Source organism: Manduca sexta, unplaced genomic scaffold (genome assembly GCF_014839805.1).
Source record: "Manduca sexta isolate Smith_Timp_Sample1 unplaced genomic scaffold, JHU_Msex_v1.0 HiC_scaffold_2969, whole genome shotgun sequence".
Taxonomy (NCBI): Eukaryota; Metazoa; Arthropoda; class Insecta; order Lepidoptera; family Sphingidae; genus Manduca; species Manduca sexta.
In genome coordinates, this window is record NW_023593987.1 from 1 (window position 1) to 16,923 (window position 16,923).

Genomic DNA, 16,923 nt, shown 5'->3' on the forward strand with positions numbered 1-16,923 from the left:
TAATACAAAAATCGGTTATCGATTTGCTACAGTGAGTACACGGCGTAAATGTAGTGTCACGTGTTTACCCATTTAAAATATTGACAAATAAAATAAAACAACTTTTCTTATCTAAATATAAAGATTTATTAGTAATGTTTTCATTACTTTTCACATAATTTACCATAATTTCAGAATCTACCGATAGCCAGCGAAAATAATTTTTACTTAAAATTGCAGCCCGTATAATTGCATTTTCTGTTCAATAAAATAAAATATAGGTAAACAAAGTTATTGCTGTACTTATGATACGTTTAAAACAAATCAAATAAATTAATGAACAAACCACTGAGTCACTACAGACGCTAAAATTTAAAAATAATTGATATATAAAGGATAAAAAAACGAAAGAAGTCAGCTCGGGCCGACAGGACAAAAGGTATATGATATAATCTTAATAAAATAAAAGGAATGCATCACGATCTTCGCCGTCGAAGAATACAATATAGGCCCCTACCTAGCTAATCCACCAGCCTTTCACTAGCTACCTAAGAGATGACTACCCGAAGAAGAAAGGCAGAAAGAAACTCGGGCTTATTTTTTGTCATCAATTACCAAATATTTTTTATAGATGTTGTATACAAAGTAGTCACATAGCTTATATAAGGTGGTGCACGGATTAAAAACATGGACTGGCATAAAGCAAATACATAAATAGTGCACACCGTTCAGCCGCTTACATTTACCAACATAATTTTAATTTTCATCATTACAATTCAATATTATAAAGGCAAATGCAACAACATGATTTTTGGTTGTCTTCCACTTATTAATATTTTGTCATATAAATCAACAATAACTTACAAGAAACAAAATTGGATTGCATATAAATTTAACAGTAACAATTTACATAAAATTAAAAATAATGACAATACAATGACTGACTAGTGGCACATTTGAAAGAAAAATTACTACAAAGGACAAAAATGTTAGATATTTTATATTGAAAACATGATTTTAAATAAAAAGGTAAAATTAATATTTTTGTACATACTAAATGAATAGAAATATGAACTATTTTGGAAACATAAACATTTTTATTTTACCGTGTTCAAGCATAATTATGCATATGAGATTTTAACAACGGCTTGCTTAACAGTTAGCAAAATTAAGATAATTGTGAAGACTAGCACTATAATTTTACACAATATAAAGAGCCATACTTAAGCTATTCACTATTATACACTATGCATTAGGTATAATAACTAATCTAACAACACAAAACTAAGAATTTATTTGAATATGATTATTCTCTCACGAAAAGCATTCCATGCATAATTTAACATTTTGCAATATCATATAATGGCACATTTGCTACTAAAAATGCTACAAAATACAGAAAATGTTGAATACATTATAATGAAAATATAATATTAAATTAAAGGTAAAATTACTAATTCTGCACAATGTAAATCAATAAAAATATGAACAATTTGGGAAACATACACATAATACTTTTTGTAGAAATGTAATTTATTTACTTGACAATTATCTGGTAGGCTCATTTTAGGTTGTACAAGCATAATTATGTATATAAGATTTTAACAACTATTTGCTTAACAGTCACCATAATGAAGATTATTTTAAAAACTACTATGATTTTATACAATAAACAGAAAGCATAATAGCTAATTTAAAACCACAAAAATGTGGGTAATACACTTTAAAAAACATCAATTTCATTTGCAAAAATCGTAATAATTGTGGACAAAATACTATGAAGAACTTTAATTAAGTGAGATTAGGAACTACGCCTTCTTTGTGATCTATAACTCAATCCTTTTGTGACTTTCTCACGGATTAGAGTTTCCATTTCTATATCTTTAGGCCTTGAATCAATATTATTCATTCTATTATTAAAATTAATACACCACTGCTTAACTTGCATTCTAACTATGTAGGACCAAAAGCTTTAATAACAGCCGTTTTGTGAATATTACAGTTGTACCAAGTAGTGTCAATATATTTTATTAAATTACTTATTAAGTCAGAATAAATATAAACACTGCAAAGAAATGGCATCATCTTGTCAATAATGTAAATACTCTGCCAGACCATTTGACTAAAATTATTAGAAGGATAACATAACCTATCTACATTGGAACTATATTCTCTTAAATTAATTAATTCGTGAAATGACTCTCTCTGAGATAATAGTGCTTTTGTACAATTATCACAATCTTTGCAGTTCAAATTGGACATCAAAAAACGACAAACTGCACCAGCAATATATGGTACAGACTTATGTTGGAATATATTCTCGTTAGGTATAGAAATTTCTATAAAGTTAGTTTCATTACATTGAAGACTATCAGTGTATGAACCATATTTTTGGTGGCTGACTAAATGTTTTAATGTTCCCAACATTTTGTCATCATCATCAGAACAATTAGTGTATAAAGATTTACCGGTAGTAATGTTGTTAATCAACAAGGTTTTAAAAGCCGATACAAAATGAGTACAATTAGGATTTGTACTAAAATTACCATGTGCCCTTATTTGACCAAAAAAGTTTTCTATCGGATCTTGATTAAGACGTCTAAGACTTAAAAATTTAACACCATCAATTCTCAGCAGATCTGACCACAAATGTTTTATTGTTTTTATATTATGTTCAAAATGCTTCAGTGATAAAGGCTTCCTTTCCCTTTCATTGGAAGCGTCAAAGCGCATTGAAGCTAGCTTTTCACAGCATCATTCCAGAATGCAATGTGCTCCGAATTATATGAAAGAGCATGTTTTAACTTATTCCCATAATGACCAAAACCATTTAAACTATCAAACAAATTATTTATAAAAGAAGAATTTCTGCTGTGAACAAACCATTTCCAATGTCTTCATTTAAACTTATGTAATCATGATCCTGGAGATAGCAGAGACTTCATCTGGATTTCTAGTGATGTAGCCACTTGCCGGCTAAAAACTTGGGCTGCAAATTTGACCTGAAATGTTAATAATATAAATAATATATTAGTAAATTAATAAATGAACGATTTTAATCATGGTATGATTATTTAATCTGTTATGAGCTTAAAGATATTTAATTAAATGGCCCAAAGAAATTGATATTCTGGCCAATACTTTCACAAGAATACGGCAATTTAACATATTATATTAAGGTTTTTTTATGACAATTGTTGTACATTATGCCAATTTCAAGTTGGGGAAAGTGGTTAATTTAATCACAGAATACGATTTATTGGAAACATGAAAGGAAAAGGATCAGTAATGATGATATAATTTTATTTCCTGATGATAGTACGGTACTATTCTCTGAGAAAACTCAGTTATTACTAGAGGCTAGAGTAAATAAGGCATTAGAGGACATTGTGAGATTTGGCTTTACAGAAAACCATTTATAAATTAATTTAAAGTAAAACATCTTATTTTTGAAATTAAACTAATTTTCGGATTCTATCGCGGTGTTCGTATTTTATTTTCTCCCGACGTTTTGCAGCCTTCATGGTCATGATCCCCGTGACCATGAAGGCTGCAAAATCTTCGAAACGTCGGGAGAAAATAAAATACTACGATAAATCGAAAATAGTTAATTCAATATCTAACATTCGCGTAAATATAAGAAATCATTATCTTATTTTTTTTTTCAAGAATAGGTCAGCAACTAAATTGCTTTCTATAAATTATCACTTACAGGCAGAAGCCATACGATTTTTAGGGCTCCAGGTGTACTGCAACTTAAAACTGGAAGGAACTTAAGGAAAAATTCTTACATTAACTAGTTTATTTATATACGAAATTTCAATATTTGTAAAAAGAAACCTACATATATTATGTACACTAAATATTATAGCAAACGAAATAAAAATGCCACCTAACAATACAGCTCTATTAGATAAGAGCGGTATCTGCATGGGTCCAAGAATATAATATAATAAATTACAAGTTGTATTGTAAACATAGAAAACATAGATATATTTAAACGTAAATTAAAACCTTTTTAATTGATAAGACATATTATTATATAAGAGAATATTTACAGGAATAATTTTGTGTAACAATTTGTAACAACTGTGATAGATTATATTATATTATCATACCTACCTAATGCTATACTATATTAATATACTATATTAATATTAAATTGTTATTTTAGCTTAACTTTATATTGTAATTTTTGCACGTCATTCGCCTAAATATGGTAAGACGCTATGTTATAAAATACACCACCTAATACTTAAGGTACCCATATTTGCAAAATAAATGAATTGATTCATTGATTGATATGGTAACGAAATTAAATAAAGAAATCTGATTATGGATATGTCGGAGATAAGCCAGTATCCACGTGTTCGGAGTCCATTATAATGAAAACACAAACTTAATATTGGTTGGTTTATTCTCTCTTGATCTTGGAACACAAGTGAAGTGAATTTAAAATGACCAGGCTTTATATAATCCAATTGAGTCATAGTGAATTTAACTGCAACTTCCTTTTTAGAAAAATAATTAAAATTACTGTACAATAAATCGTAGGTTATAGCTGAATATTCAAAATTAATATTATAATGAATTTTACATAATTAGATATAATATTACTTTACATAAATAACTTTTAAGTAAGCAAACTATTATTTTACATTATTTTCTAACAGATGCCGCTATTAACAAGGTGTGAATATTTTTACTTATAGATTAAAACAATGATATAGAAATCAGGATAATATTAACAATTCTAATTGAATTTACTTTAGACGTTTAGATTACATAAACAATTAAATAATGATATAAATAAATATCCATTATTTTCCAAACACTCAAATAGTCAATACAGTTTCTAATTTATTCTGAAACTTAATAAATAACAAATTGCGGTTGTAAATACTTATTTAAATATCATTCTTTAATATTCTAGACTTTTTCATAATAATATAATCACTAAATATAAATTTGCGCCCATAGATACGATGCGAGAATACGAAAGGCGATTACGATGCTATTGGGAAACATCTCGATAATGTAGATTGGGAAAAGGTACTTGGTCACAACGGCGTCAATGATATGCTCACTAAATTCTACGGTATTTTACATGAGACTATCCAACTTTATGTACCTAAATTTAAACTAAGAAGTAATAAGTATCCGGTTGGGTTTAATCGCAACCTCATATGTATGTTGAGAAAAAATAAGTTTCGGCAATGCTATAAATTTTTAAGAACCCGTTAAATGGAATAGAATTTAAATTACTCAGAGAGAGTTGCAGATCCTTATTAAATAAATGTTATAATACATTATCTTGAAAGTATAGAAGATAATATTTAAAATTTTTATAATCATTTTTGGTCATTCATCAAGGCCAAAAGAAGAGGATCTTGCTTTCTCCCAGCTTCGATGTCCGATGGTAATCAAGTTAGTTCCAAAGAAGTTGAAATATGTAATATGTTTGCTTCGCACTTTGCATCAGTGTACGAGAAAGATACTAATGGAGTCGAATGTCGATGCTAACCCGAATTTTTCTTATCATTTCATGGATAGCTGTGCGAGTTACTCCTCGGACTTGGACTCGTAGTTTTACGTCGTTGCACATCACACTTAATGAAGTTTCACGTAAACTTAAGACTCTTGATATAAGCAAAGGTTCTGGCCCAGACAATATTCCACCAAATTTTATTGTTGCATGAACAAGAAATCTGACTAGTCCACTTTGTAAAATCTATAAAAATCACTGAAAACCGGAATTTTTCCAAAGAAATGGAAGGTAGCTAGAGTGGTGCCGATACACAAGTCGGGCAATAACACATTAATGTCCAACTATCGACCGATTTCTATTTTTTTACTATGGCAAAATTGTTTGAATTTGTAGTATTTCCATATCTGGAAGCTTACTTCAAACCATTTTTAACTGAACACCAACATGGTTTTGTTAAATTTCGCTCAACAAGCACTAATTTGGTCTCTTTTACTGAGTTGCTTTCAGAAGTCTTAGACAATAACATGCAAACTGATGTAATATATACAAATTTCAGTAAGGCTTTTGACAACGTTTTTCACGAACTCTTGCTGCAGAAGTTATCCGGGTATGGGTACTCTTGGCACATGTATGAATGGTTTCAATCTTATCTTACTGGTCGCACTTACCATGTGGTTCTTAATGGTTTTAGTTCCAATTTCCATCATATTGCTTCTGGGGTGCCCACAGGGCTCCCATTTGGGACTGTTATTTTTAATATGTTCATAAATGACATTATCAATTGCTTGCATCATTCCACACCTTTCATGTTTGCTGATGACCTAAAGATCCTGAAGTCCATTAATTCTCCCGACGATGTCAAATTGTTACTGAGCAATTTAGAGGACTCATTCATTAGAGGATTCCACATATGGAATATATAATTAAAAAAAGCATCTAGTTTGTTAGGCTTCGTTATAAGAAATGGAAAATGTTTAGTTTGTTATAGTTGATTATTAAGGTATTGCATTAGTATTTTAAGGTAGCCCACCACCACTCACCCCCCGCTAAGCTACGACCCTGGTGCACAGCTGTCTAATAAATTGTCGAACAATGTGAAAGACAGTGATACTTTTAATAATTTACTTAAGGTTATAGCTTAAGGTCCATTTTCATACATTTTGTTTCACCTTTAATCTGGGTAACTAAACAAGTATTGGCAAGTAAAGAATTTAAATTCACGTCTAGTTAGTGATTAGTTCTCGCAGTTGGAAGAAAAACGTAAAAATAATTAAAATGCATGGATATTTCGGCCTTTAAAATTTCGTCGTATTAAACAAAATGTATGAAAAATGGACCTTAAGCTATAACCTTAAGTTATATATATCGCGAAGAGTAACAAAGACTAACTAATATTGTTGCTTTAAGTGATAAATGCATGCATCTCATTATAAGTGTTCTTTAAATCTATAAATAATATATATTTTTTTACATGATTCTGTATGATGAATATACATAAAGTTTTATTTATTATGTCATGGTTAAAAGAACAAGGATGGATTTCAAGTAAAATAAGGCGGTGATATAAGGTAGATGTATCATATTTGGCACACGACATGACATTATGGGAATATAGATTTAAACCGAATTGAAAAAATAGACTGATTGTTTAAAAATACTCTACACTTTATAGAAAAATCATAAAGATAACTCAAAAGCCCAAAATAATTATTTCATAAATAACTCCAAAAATAAGTTTAAAGCTGCATGGCAAATAATTAACAAATTCATACTACAAGTATCAAGAGTCAATAACGAACATAAAAATAATCACATATACAAATCTCACAGACAATGCATAGATGAATTTATTTATTATTTTGTTAATATTATTGAAAACAACATAACATTTATGAATAATGAATATATTATTATACAAAAAGTAATATGAAGAATTTTTGTTAATATTATTGAAAGCAACATAACATTTATGGATAATGAATATATTATATTCCAAAAAAGTAATATGAAGAATTATAGGTCTATAATGTTTTTATGGTTATAGCAAAAATTCGTAATTTTCAAAAGTTATTGGGAAAGTAATTTACAGACTAACTGTGCTCATTACTCATATTTCGAAAAACATAAATTATTCTGTGCTGATCTAAAAGGTTTTCATAAGCACAGTTCTATTCATATGGCATTATTTGACCTGTTATCAACTGTTATGGCAGCTGTCGACAAAATAAATCCAGTCCAGGAGGTTTTTTTATAATATTAATTTGTAGGTGACAAACTCCTATGCCTACAGTTGATGCATTATTATTTGAAGCAGCACAATAAATATGATGCCAGTTAGGCCAATTAGAGTTTGTATAAGGGTAATTTTTAATAATGTCAATATTGAAAAGTATATTAGGAGCAATTATCAAAGTACAATAATCATGCTTAAATAAGGGGAGGATTTCAATCTTTTATCAATCAGTCAAGACTTGTAAACAGAACTGTGATAGAACAATGTATATTTATTTACCTTCATTTTGTCATATGAAGTTGGATTTATGTGCTTCTCAGTAAGTTTGGTGCTTCTTGCTCTGCCACCAAAACCATCCACTTTATAAAGTCTCTCAATATACTCCCACTTTTGCCCTTTTGGTTTGCCAATGAGTAGGTTTTTTTTCTGAAAATTATTGCGAAAACATTTCAATAAATGAGGTACATCATAGATATGGTACAGTTGGTTTGGGCCGATTTTATAACAGATGTCATTGGTATATTTGTTACTACGTAGGAGTTCAGCATTAGAATCTGATATTAATGACTTAATAGCAGCAACATTGGCAGAACCTTGGTCACTGATTGTAGCTCTTACTATGAATCCAGATTTAAAACTGCTAATACTATTTCTTTAATAATATTTTTAAAACAAATGTTTTAACCCCATCTCGAGCAAAATAAAATGCAATTGGAATTTTCAAGGAGAAAACAAACCCCGTAACATAAAAACTAAAGCTTTATCAGCCACATTGTTTGTGCGTTTGCCAGAACCTATATCTTCAAAACCTTCAATGACCCCGGTAAAGAAATTAAAATTTAAGTGTTTTTAATGGACATTTCATCAAACATTAATGTGCATTGCCTGTCTATTGCGAGGTTTATCCAAAGGCGGCATCTGCCAAATGTTGAAATATAAAGTCATTAATACCAGGCCTCAAAGGAATATTGCTGAGTAGAGAATTAATTCGGGATTTACATGGTAATGCTAAATGTTTTCGTAAAATCTATAGCACTTAGGGCTTAACTTATATAATGATAAAGCAAAAACTTTTTCTGAGTCTGTGTAACGGCGACCTTTTAATGAATTACCAGTCAAACGTAATTGTGAATCTACTAATAATTTCCCATATGTACTCAAAATGTTATATTTTTCAAGAACACCTTTGTTTTGGTGCATGAAGGTCAAATCTAGTCTTTAACTTTTTATACCTTGATTGCAAGAGACGTAATTTATTCTTTAAAATGTGAATTGAAGAGCGTAAAATTCGTTTACGAGGGGTACATTCATTGGGATTTAATCTAATACGATTAGTTAATCTACGTTTAACTAGGCTGTGATTTTTAATTTGTGCTCATTACACACAGCAATGGTGGTTGATGTGGAAGGGGTTATACATATTGGGTATTGCGTATTGTGAGGTATATTGGGAGTAAATTGAGTTGGAGTACTACTATTTGCTTCATTCAATGAAGCATGAATTGATACCGTGCTAGACAGCTCAGAACTTTGATGTTCTTGTATGATAGAACAATTTTGCTCTATAGTGGGTCGATTAAGTTCAGAAGGGTTAACTACTTTAAAAATAAAGGGTTCAGTAATGCTACTAGTGGGTTCAATTTCTAATATCAAATCTCGGTTTGTAACTTTATATTTATCTGTATTTCCTAAGTTTACTAAAGGAATCGCATTAGGTGTTAATCTTAGATTCTGTTTTATATGTTCGGGAATAAAATGTTTATGACAAAACGAATGTTTTCGCGTTGAGTAGGAGGATAATTTTGTAGGAATGGACATAAACTTAACCACTCTTCCCACCTTTTTTTATTTGTGAACGGCACACTATAATATTTAATACCTCGGCCTCGAGTACTGCACCCGGGAACAGAGCACTTATAAACCATTATATTATCAAATAAATCAAACTATACGAAAAAAACAATTACACGTTTAAACTGGTAAACACTAAATGATTGCTTTTATAATATACTGTTTACAAAAACATTCACACACAATAAAGCACTATAATTAGATAATAAATAAATGAAAACCGCCTTCAAATCAAAATAGCGAATTGCGACGGAAAATTCAATTTCAAAGCAGCGGTTAAAGGTTAACCACAATAAAAATGGCGCTACGCGTCGTTTCAGAATCCGAGATTAGAGACGCTTATTTGCGATCGAATGACAGCTTATACTATAATACACACACTAATAAAGGACGTTGTGTAGAAAGAGACATTTAAGGAACGATTCATTAAATGTATGGAAAAATCGTGAAAAGTGAGATAGCTGCTCATCGCTATTGTGTTACTTTTTTACGCCGAGTTAAACGGGTCTGGCGTTGACAGTGACACTGACAGCTCTTGTTGACAGACGACAGCTATTGCTTTTTTTTTACATTAGGTATATAAGGAATCAACTAAGATTAGAGCCTATATTCCTAAATCATGAGCTAACAGACGACTTGTATGGCTCAGTCTTACAATTATATATTTTTAGTTATAATCGACCCAATTTGAATTTATTTCTGCATAACCTGTTGTGAAAAAAATATTTTTTTAAGCCCAGGGTTACACATCCGGAAAGGCGTTTTGAATTTAGTTCTGAAAATTGATGGTACCATTTTGATTGAGTTCTGTTGCTTTTTCAACTCCAGTTGAATGTTCCGACATAAAGTAATTTTAAATAATTAAAAGAAATGTTTCCCTTACCTAATGTCCACTCATTGATTAAAAATAAATGATTAAAGACAGGAGAAGATATTAAACACATATATAAAAACAATAAAATATCTCAAATTTAATCATTTGAATCGTAGGAATATTGAATAAAAGATACATTTATATTTTTGAAATTCTATAAAAGTTAAATATAAGTTTAGTCTACTTATAAGTGCTTTTATCAAACATTTACCTACATAAAAATCCAGCATATTATGTATGAAGTGCAATTCCAAATTGTATGGGTTTCGGAGAGTTCTGGGTTTACCTTCTAATTTTCGTTCTGAATTGCCAGATGTATAGCCGGCCTAATTGTCAAAACATTTAAGAATGACAAATCACAAACGTCAAAAATTTGCGAGTTATTTTTGTAATTTGTTATTGAATTTCGTTTTGCGGTCTGCAAAAGTATTTTATGTGAATAAAAAAACGATATAATACTAATTAGATTCCGTAAAGCCGCCGTGAATCATCGTAAATACTATAATCAGATTATAATTAGCTTTTGCCTGTTCCAAAAGCAGCTATCCTAAAAGCAATATTATGGATGAGGGCGAAATAGAAGTTATTAGTTCAAGTCCATCTTTGAACGACGTTGCTGAAGTCCTACAAAGATTTCTGAAAAATGTTGGTATCCAATGAATACGGTGTAGTTTACAAGCGTTACATTGGTGTTATATCTTGAAAATGTTTTACTTTGCATGATCCCGTAAATACTACTTCATATTAGTGGAATAATAGTTGAATGTAACTAAGTGAAAATATGCCCATGGCTGTATGCACCTGTATTTTGATTTCAAGCTAATATCAATAAATTGTACAAACAAGCTGTGAGCTTGTTCTGGTATACAAGAGAATAGACAACTGATTTGCATTGTCTATATATTGTTGTACCTACTACTTTAGAAATATTACAGTATCAAACTCACTTTTTTCTTAGAAACCTGATTGGAATATTTTATTACTATAGCATTGGACTTATAATAAATTACACCTCATAATAAAACCCACAATGTACTGTTGTATTAGTTCATATTCACATCTACTAATATCTTTGACTTTGTTTCAGAGCGGGAATCAATTTTCATTTCCCAGTTTAAATGCTTACAACAATAGAGCAATATTGTGGACAGCTTTATTTCAACATCTTCAGAATAAGAGCTCTAAATCTATTCACTCAATATGTCTAGCTGTTATCAGAGTTTTGAGGTATGTATTTTAATATGTGAGGGCTTGAAAAAAAGTAGGTTTAAGGGGCCCTATTCTGGTTACGCATTAGAAATCTATCTTTTTGGAATTATGCATGTTTTAATTGATTGACAGTTTTGATAGCTGTATAGGTGAATATATACATTTTTGGCTCTTATCTATATGGCTATCAAAGCTGTCATTCGGTGAGAACGCTTGTAATTGTCAAAAAAGATATACCACATAGACAAAATAGGACCCCCTACCCTTTACCTAATCTTTTATTGGCCTGTACTAATACAGTCTAAAGGGCAAGCTCTAAAGAGGAATACTGTGTAAATAAAGAAAAATAAATGTACTATTCTTATTAAATAATGGCTTTATGATTTTTATTTAATTTGACATATAGTACATACTTTTGAAATGGTTTGTTGTTTCAATTTTTTAATTTAACTTGTCCTATAAACAGTCGAGACAAAACAGACTTGGAGAATTTGCTGTGTGAAAAATGGATTACTACTCTAATAGAAATGTCTGGATTATACAACTATGATGGAAATGATGATAATTTCAATGGAGTCATGGCCTTAACTGATAAGGAGGTGATGGTAGAAGCCCTCAAATGTCTCTGCAACCTGACATACAACAGTGAGGCAGCCAGAGCACATTGTGCAAACACTTCAATAGCCCAAGGATTAGTTGCCAGACTGAAGGTTTACAAAGAAATCTCTTTCAAAGCAGAAATCATGCTGTTTGACATGAAATTAATGTTTATTCTCACAGCTTTGAGACAGGATATAAAAATGAAAATAAAAAATGAATTACATGGCATGGACTATTTAACAACCTGCCTCACTGAAATAGTGCTTGAGTCACCAAAGTTAGATGACAAAAATGGATATTATCAATGCATGTTGTCTGTGAGTTCGTATTTTGTTAAATTTTGCTGGTATATTACACATAGTTATAAGTCCTTACTTAAGTTTATACTGGAACTTATAATGATTATTTTTAATTTTATTGTTCAATATTAAATTTTCTAAGCAATTTTGTATAGAATGTGTATCAATTATAACCTGTTTGGAGCGTAATTAATAAAATTTAAATAAGGTGCTTATCTTAAAATATCTAACAAATAATATCATCAAGAGATCAGATTTATTATTACACATAATATTTTTTGGAATATCACCAATTCATACTTAAAATTCCAGGACCAACATCAGGCCATTGTATGTGATATTTTGAAGGCACAGTTTAATCTAATCAGTCAGTCGAGCTCAGAAGAGCCAGAGAACAAAGCCGAAGAAGCCATGTTCACAAGGTTAACACCAGTGCTCATGACCCTCTTGTGTGCCCAGACAAGTACAAAAGAGAAATCAATAGAATTGAAGAGTAACATTGCTAATTTGTTGACAGGGTATGTTTGTTTATATTTCATTCATAAATTTTGTTGTTTTCTAATGTATAAATTTATAGTCGTTAATGTCCAGTTTCCAGTTTATGTCAGGTATATTTTCTGTTATCATAATATGAAGGTCATTGGGTTTTGTGTACAATGTGCCTCATAATTAAATATAATAACTAGGATTTAATAAAATCTAAGATTTTTTGGGAAAATATCCATTATCCATGGATGATTTTTTGCACAAAGTTACCAGTGCAAAAGACTAGTTACAAATATTAATGGTATGTCATATGACCCTGTATTTTTTATACTTCAATGTATTACTTTATATGCACAAGTAGATTCTGTATTTGTTCCGGACTGTAGTTTTAAAATGTAATATGTTATTCAACAGAGTGCCGCCGATGTTCTATTTGTATCTGACTCCGCAACTCAAGGAAGAAGAAACCTGAAAACACATACAATGGTAGAAAGATGGACGCTCTACATGCACTACTTGATTTTTTGCAGCACCAACTGACCATTACTACAGTAAGGTCCCCATATTAAGATATATGTGTTTCTGTTTCTTATTGTTATTAAAATGATAATTTTTATTTAGCATATTAACGTTATTAAAATCAAAATGCCGCCCAGTATAAAAATTAAGCAAAAATATATTTTTAGAATTCATAATCAATACGAGAATTTGTCGCCAATCTTGACCGTATTGAACAAAACATCGCGTGGCTGTCGCATGTTTCGTAAATACCTCCGACAAGTGGTGTTGCCGCCATTACGAGATGTGTCCAAACCCCAGAGAAGGGTAACACGTTGCGCAACCAACTTTGCCGTCTTTTAACTACGCCCGTTACGTCTGTGAGGGATTTAGTGGCGGAATTCTTGTTCATACTTTGCAAGGAGAAAGGTGAGTAATAGTTGATAATTATTTATTTATCTTTGGAATTTGAATTTAATGTATGTTTTAAGCTATACAAATATTAACATCGCAGTGCAATACATTATATAGTATACTCCATTTGCCTGTTGCGGTTTCTATCGTGAACTCATGAAAAGAAATCGAGTCAGGTTTTAACATAATTATAAGCTACTTTTATATCACGAAGAAGGGTACAATGGAGCTTATATCTTGGCCACAAGCGCCACAAGCAAATCGTAATATTATAATGAATTTGAATGTAACTAGAGGCTAAAATTGATCCCGTTGAACAGTGAGTCGCATGGTGAAGTACACCGGGTTCGGGAACGCGGCGGGGCACCTGGCGCAGAAGGGGCTGATGGGCGGCGCGGCCGGCGACTACTCGTCCAGCAGCGACGACTCCGACACGGAGGAGTACCTGCGCGCCGCGCCGCACATCGACCCCGTGGTGGGCTGCACGCGCCCGCCAGCGCACCAACCCCTTCGAGGGCATGTCCGACGAGCAGGTACTTGTTCACTGCCACCGACAGATGTCACTACATCGTCATTTTATTGTAGAGTATGGTAGGAAGATATACTTATAAGAATGTATATAATGCTTTACAGAGATGTACGAAAGGATATCCTGGTTTTGTAGGTATTTATAATATTATGTAGTATTTACCTGGTTTATATAAATTATTCTATGATTAGGTTTGAAGGTACCTTCCTATTTTTATTTGATGTATTACAGATTTTTTATTGTAATTTTTTTACTCTATTTTAAGTTATTTTTTATACTTTTTTATTATCTATCTGTCTAAAAATACACAAATTCACAAAAAAATATTTCAAAAAATGAATCATACATCCATGGCGAGGCTCATGACCCAAGCCTCTGGTGGTTAAGGTAAAATGTTCAGTAGTACCGCCTTATGCATCTAGTTAAAGAACCAACGTCTAAAAAGTAGAGACTTTCGAAGCTCCTTGGTATCAACCATCGATATATATGTACCATGTACATCAACACATTTGTATTGTTATTTTTTATTTTTACACAAGACTTTTTATCTCTTCTGCACTACCCAAAGGTTCAGCTTAACAGAGAGACTGAAAATAAAATTCAAGTCTGCCTGAATACCACGTGTTTACGAAGTGTAAATATAGAAATAAAATAAATTATAGTTCTCATAGACAACTGAAACATTTATTTATTAATGACTATGTGAGGGACAATGGAGCGTGGGCGAACCCCACAAATGGATGGTCAATTAATTAATTTGTAGTGAGTAGTTACTGGCGGAGGTTCGAGCCAAACCTACACTTTGGAATTAAAATGACAATTACTAGAATCGACCTCACCTATAGTGTTCGTATTGTGTGTAAAATTTAAACAGGAACGCTGACATTTATTCTCCTAAATAAGTGTTCCCATTAATTCTCGGTGTCTTACCAGCGACTTTTAACCTTTCAAGATAGCCCATACTAGTTGCGACTACAGAACGGTCGCCATAACTTGTATCCATCGTTCCCCCTGTCCTTATCACATTTTTTTGTGAAATCGCTGCGACAGTTTTTAAAGCATGTTGCAGAAACGATTTGTCTTAGTTTTTACAACCGCTTTCCTGACATTAAACCTCTGTGGGATTTGGATCCTCTGTGGGATTGGTCCCACGATATTCTGATTCAAAACACGCATTCTACAATACTATTTATGGGTTCCGAATATATCATAATAATTTTGTTTTGTCTAACAGAAAGAATACGAAGCAATGAAGCTGGTGAATCTATTCGATAAGATGATGTCGGATGGAGTGATGAAGCCGGCGCGTGTGGGCCCCGACGGGCGGCCGCAAGCCATCGAACATGTGCTAGAGCTGCGGGAACCGCCTCGGACCAACTCATAAATATTACGATTACATACATGACTTTCAAAGTATTACTCTTTAACTTTACATAGTGTATGCTATACTTTTTATCTAATGGTAATTTTTAAAAACAATTTAACTTATAATATTCAATGTATTATGGTTTTATGTACGTAGATGCCCGGATAATTATAATAACATATCGAAGATATACCACAGTATTGGGCGAAAAATACTATTGTGGTCTAAATATGGCCAAATTATGATTATAATTACCATTCCACAGGCTATATAATTTAATTGATAGTACGGTAGTATTAGAATAGTAATTTACTATGCGATTATTATTAACAAATCTTGACATTTTTGTAGGAAATAGCACGATCCCATAGGTTAGTATAATGGTAAGTGATTTACTTATGCCTGTAAATACCCAAAGTGGTAAAGGTATTAGTTGTGTTGGTGAATTTTATAGTAAGTAATGGGAAGTAACGAAACTGTGATGAGTTAAAGGGCTAATAGGTTCATTGGACTCTTGAGTTTCCATGCAGTCGATATTTGTAGGATGACACGATAGAAAAAAAGTTAAGCTTAAAATGTATGGGTACAGGTGGCCAAATAAATAAATAACCGGTAGTTTAATTTTTTTTAATATATCGGCATTCGTGTCTCTTTTAATGACTTTCCATACGAGGCGTTCTTTCTGCCCATTTAAATTTGACCTAAAAATGGTTAATATATTTTATACTTTTATGTACATAAAATATTTGAGTAGAGTTAGGGACTATTGCGTAGGCATGCGTGTCATAACTTGAGTGAGTTGCCACTCGCCCTAGTTTCTCCTTTGTCTTAGTTATAAGTGATACCTACGTCCGGGCAATTTCATCCAAATATTTTTGTCGCCAATATTGGGCGCCATCAACTTAAACTTGGTAGTCCTAGTCATATCTAATCTGCTTATCAATAAGATTTTCACATTATGATCAATTCATTATTGTGTAGTATTTATAATAAAGTAAATTTGAGCAATATTATTGTTTATTATTTCTTTTAATCTATAAGGGTTGCACATGATGTTTTAAAAGGACGCTGCATTCTCGCGTGTTACGCGTGCTCTG

General features: G+C 31.6%; 1 protein-coding gene and 1 pseudogene across 4 annotated transcripts; one reads left to right on the top strand and one right to left on the bottom strand.

The window, feature by feature from the left end:
- Positions 1 to 1,051: 1,051 nt before the first annotated feature.
- Positions 1,052 to 10,055, bottom strand: LOC119192592. 4 transcript variants are annotated; one of them, XM_037446407.1, is made up of 4 exons: positions 9,931 to 10,055; positions 7,980 to 8,126; positions 6,136 to 6,288; positions 1,052 to 2,981 (listed from the first exon to the last, which is right to left on the bottom strand). In XM_037446407.1, the coding sequence occupies exons 1-4, from the start codon at positions 10,018 to 10,020 to the stop codon at positions 2,895 to 2,897; spliced, it is 477 nt and encodes a 158-aa protein (XP_037302304.1). In that variant the 5' UTR covers positions 10,021 to 10,055; the 3' UTR covers positions 1,052 to 2,894. The 4 variants fall into 4 exon arrangements, 1 of the variants encoding a protein (XP_037302304.1); XR_005113672.1 differs by lacking the exon at positions 9,931 to 10,055 and having other exon boundaries at positions 6,136 to 6,336; positions 7,980 to 8,356; XR_005113670.1 differs by lacking the exon at positions 9,931 to 10,055 and having other exon boundaries at positions 6,136 to 6,297; positions 7,980 to 8,355.
- Positions 10,056 to 10,781: 726 nt separating this feature from the next.
- On the top strand, positions 10,782 to 16,019 carry LOC119192593 (annotated as a pseudogene).
- Positions 16,020 to 16,923: the final 904 nt, after the last annotated feature.

What these genes read in the sequence shown, in the direction of transcription:
- LOC119192592 (XM_037446407.1), bottom strand. Translation starts at nt 10,020, where the DNA reads ATGAGCAGCTATCTCACTTTTCACGATTTTTCCATACATTTAATGAAT. An exon ending in CTTCATATGACAAAATGAAG is followed by an intron (nt 6,289 to 7,979) that starts GTAAATAAATAT and finishes CAGGATCTTTAG; the next exon opens with GTCATCAGCAAACATGAAAG. An exon ending in AAACCATTAAGAACCACATG is followed by an intron (nt 2,982 to 6,135) that starts GTAAGTGCGACC and finishes TTAACATTTCAG; the next exon opens with GTCAAATTTGCAGCCCAAGT.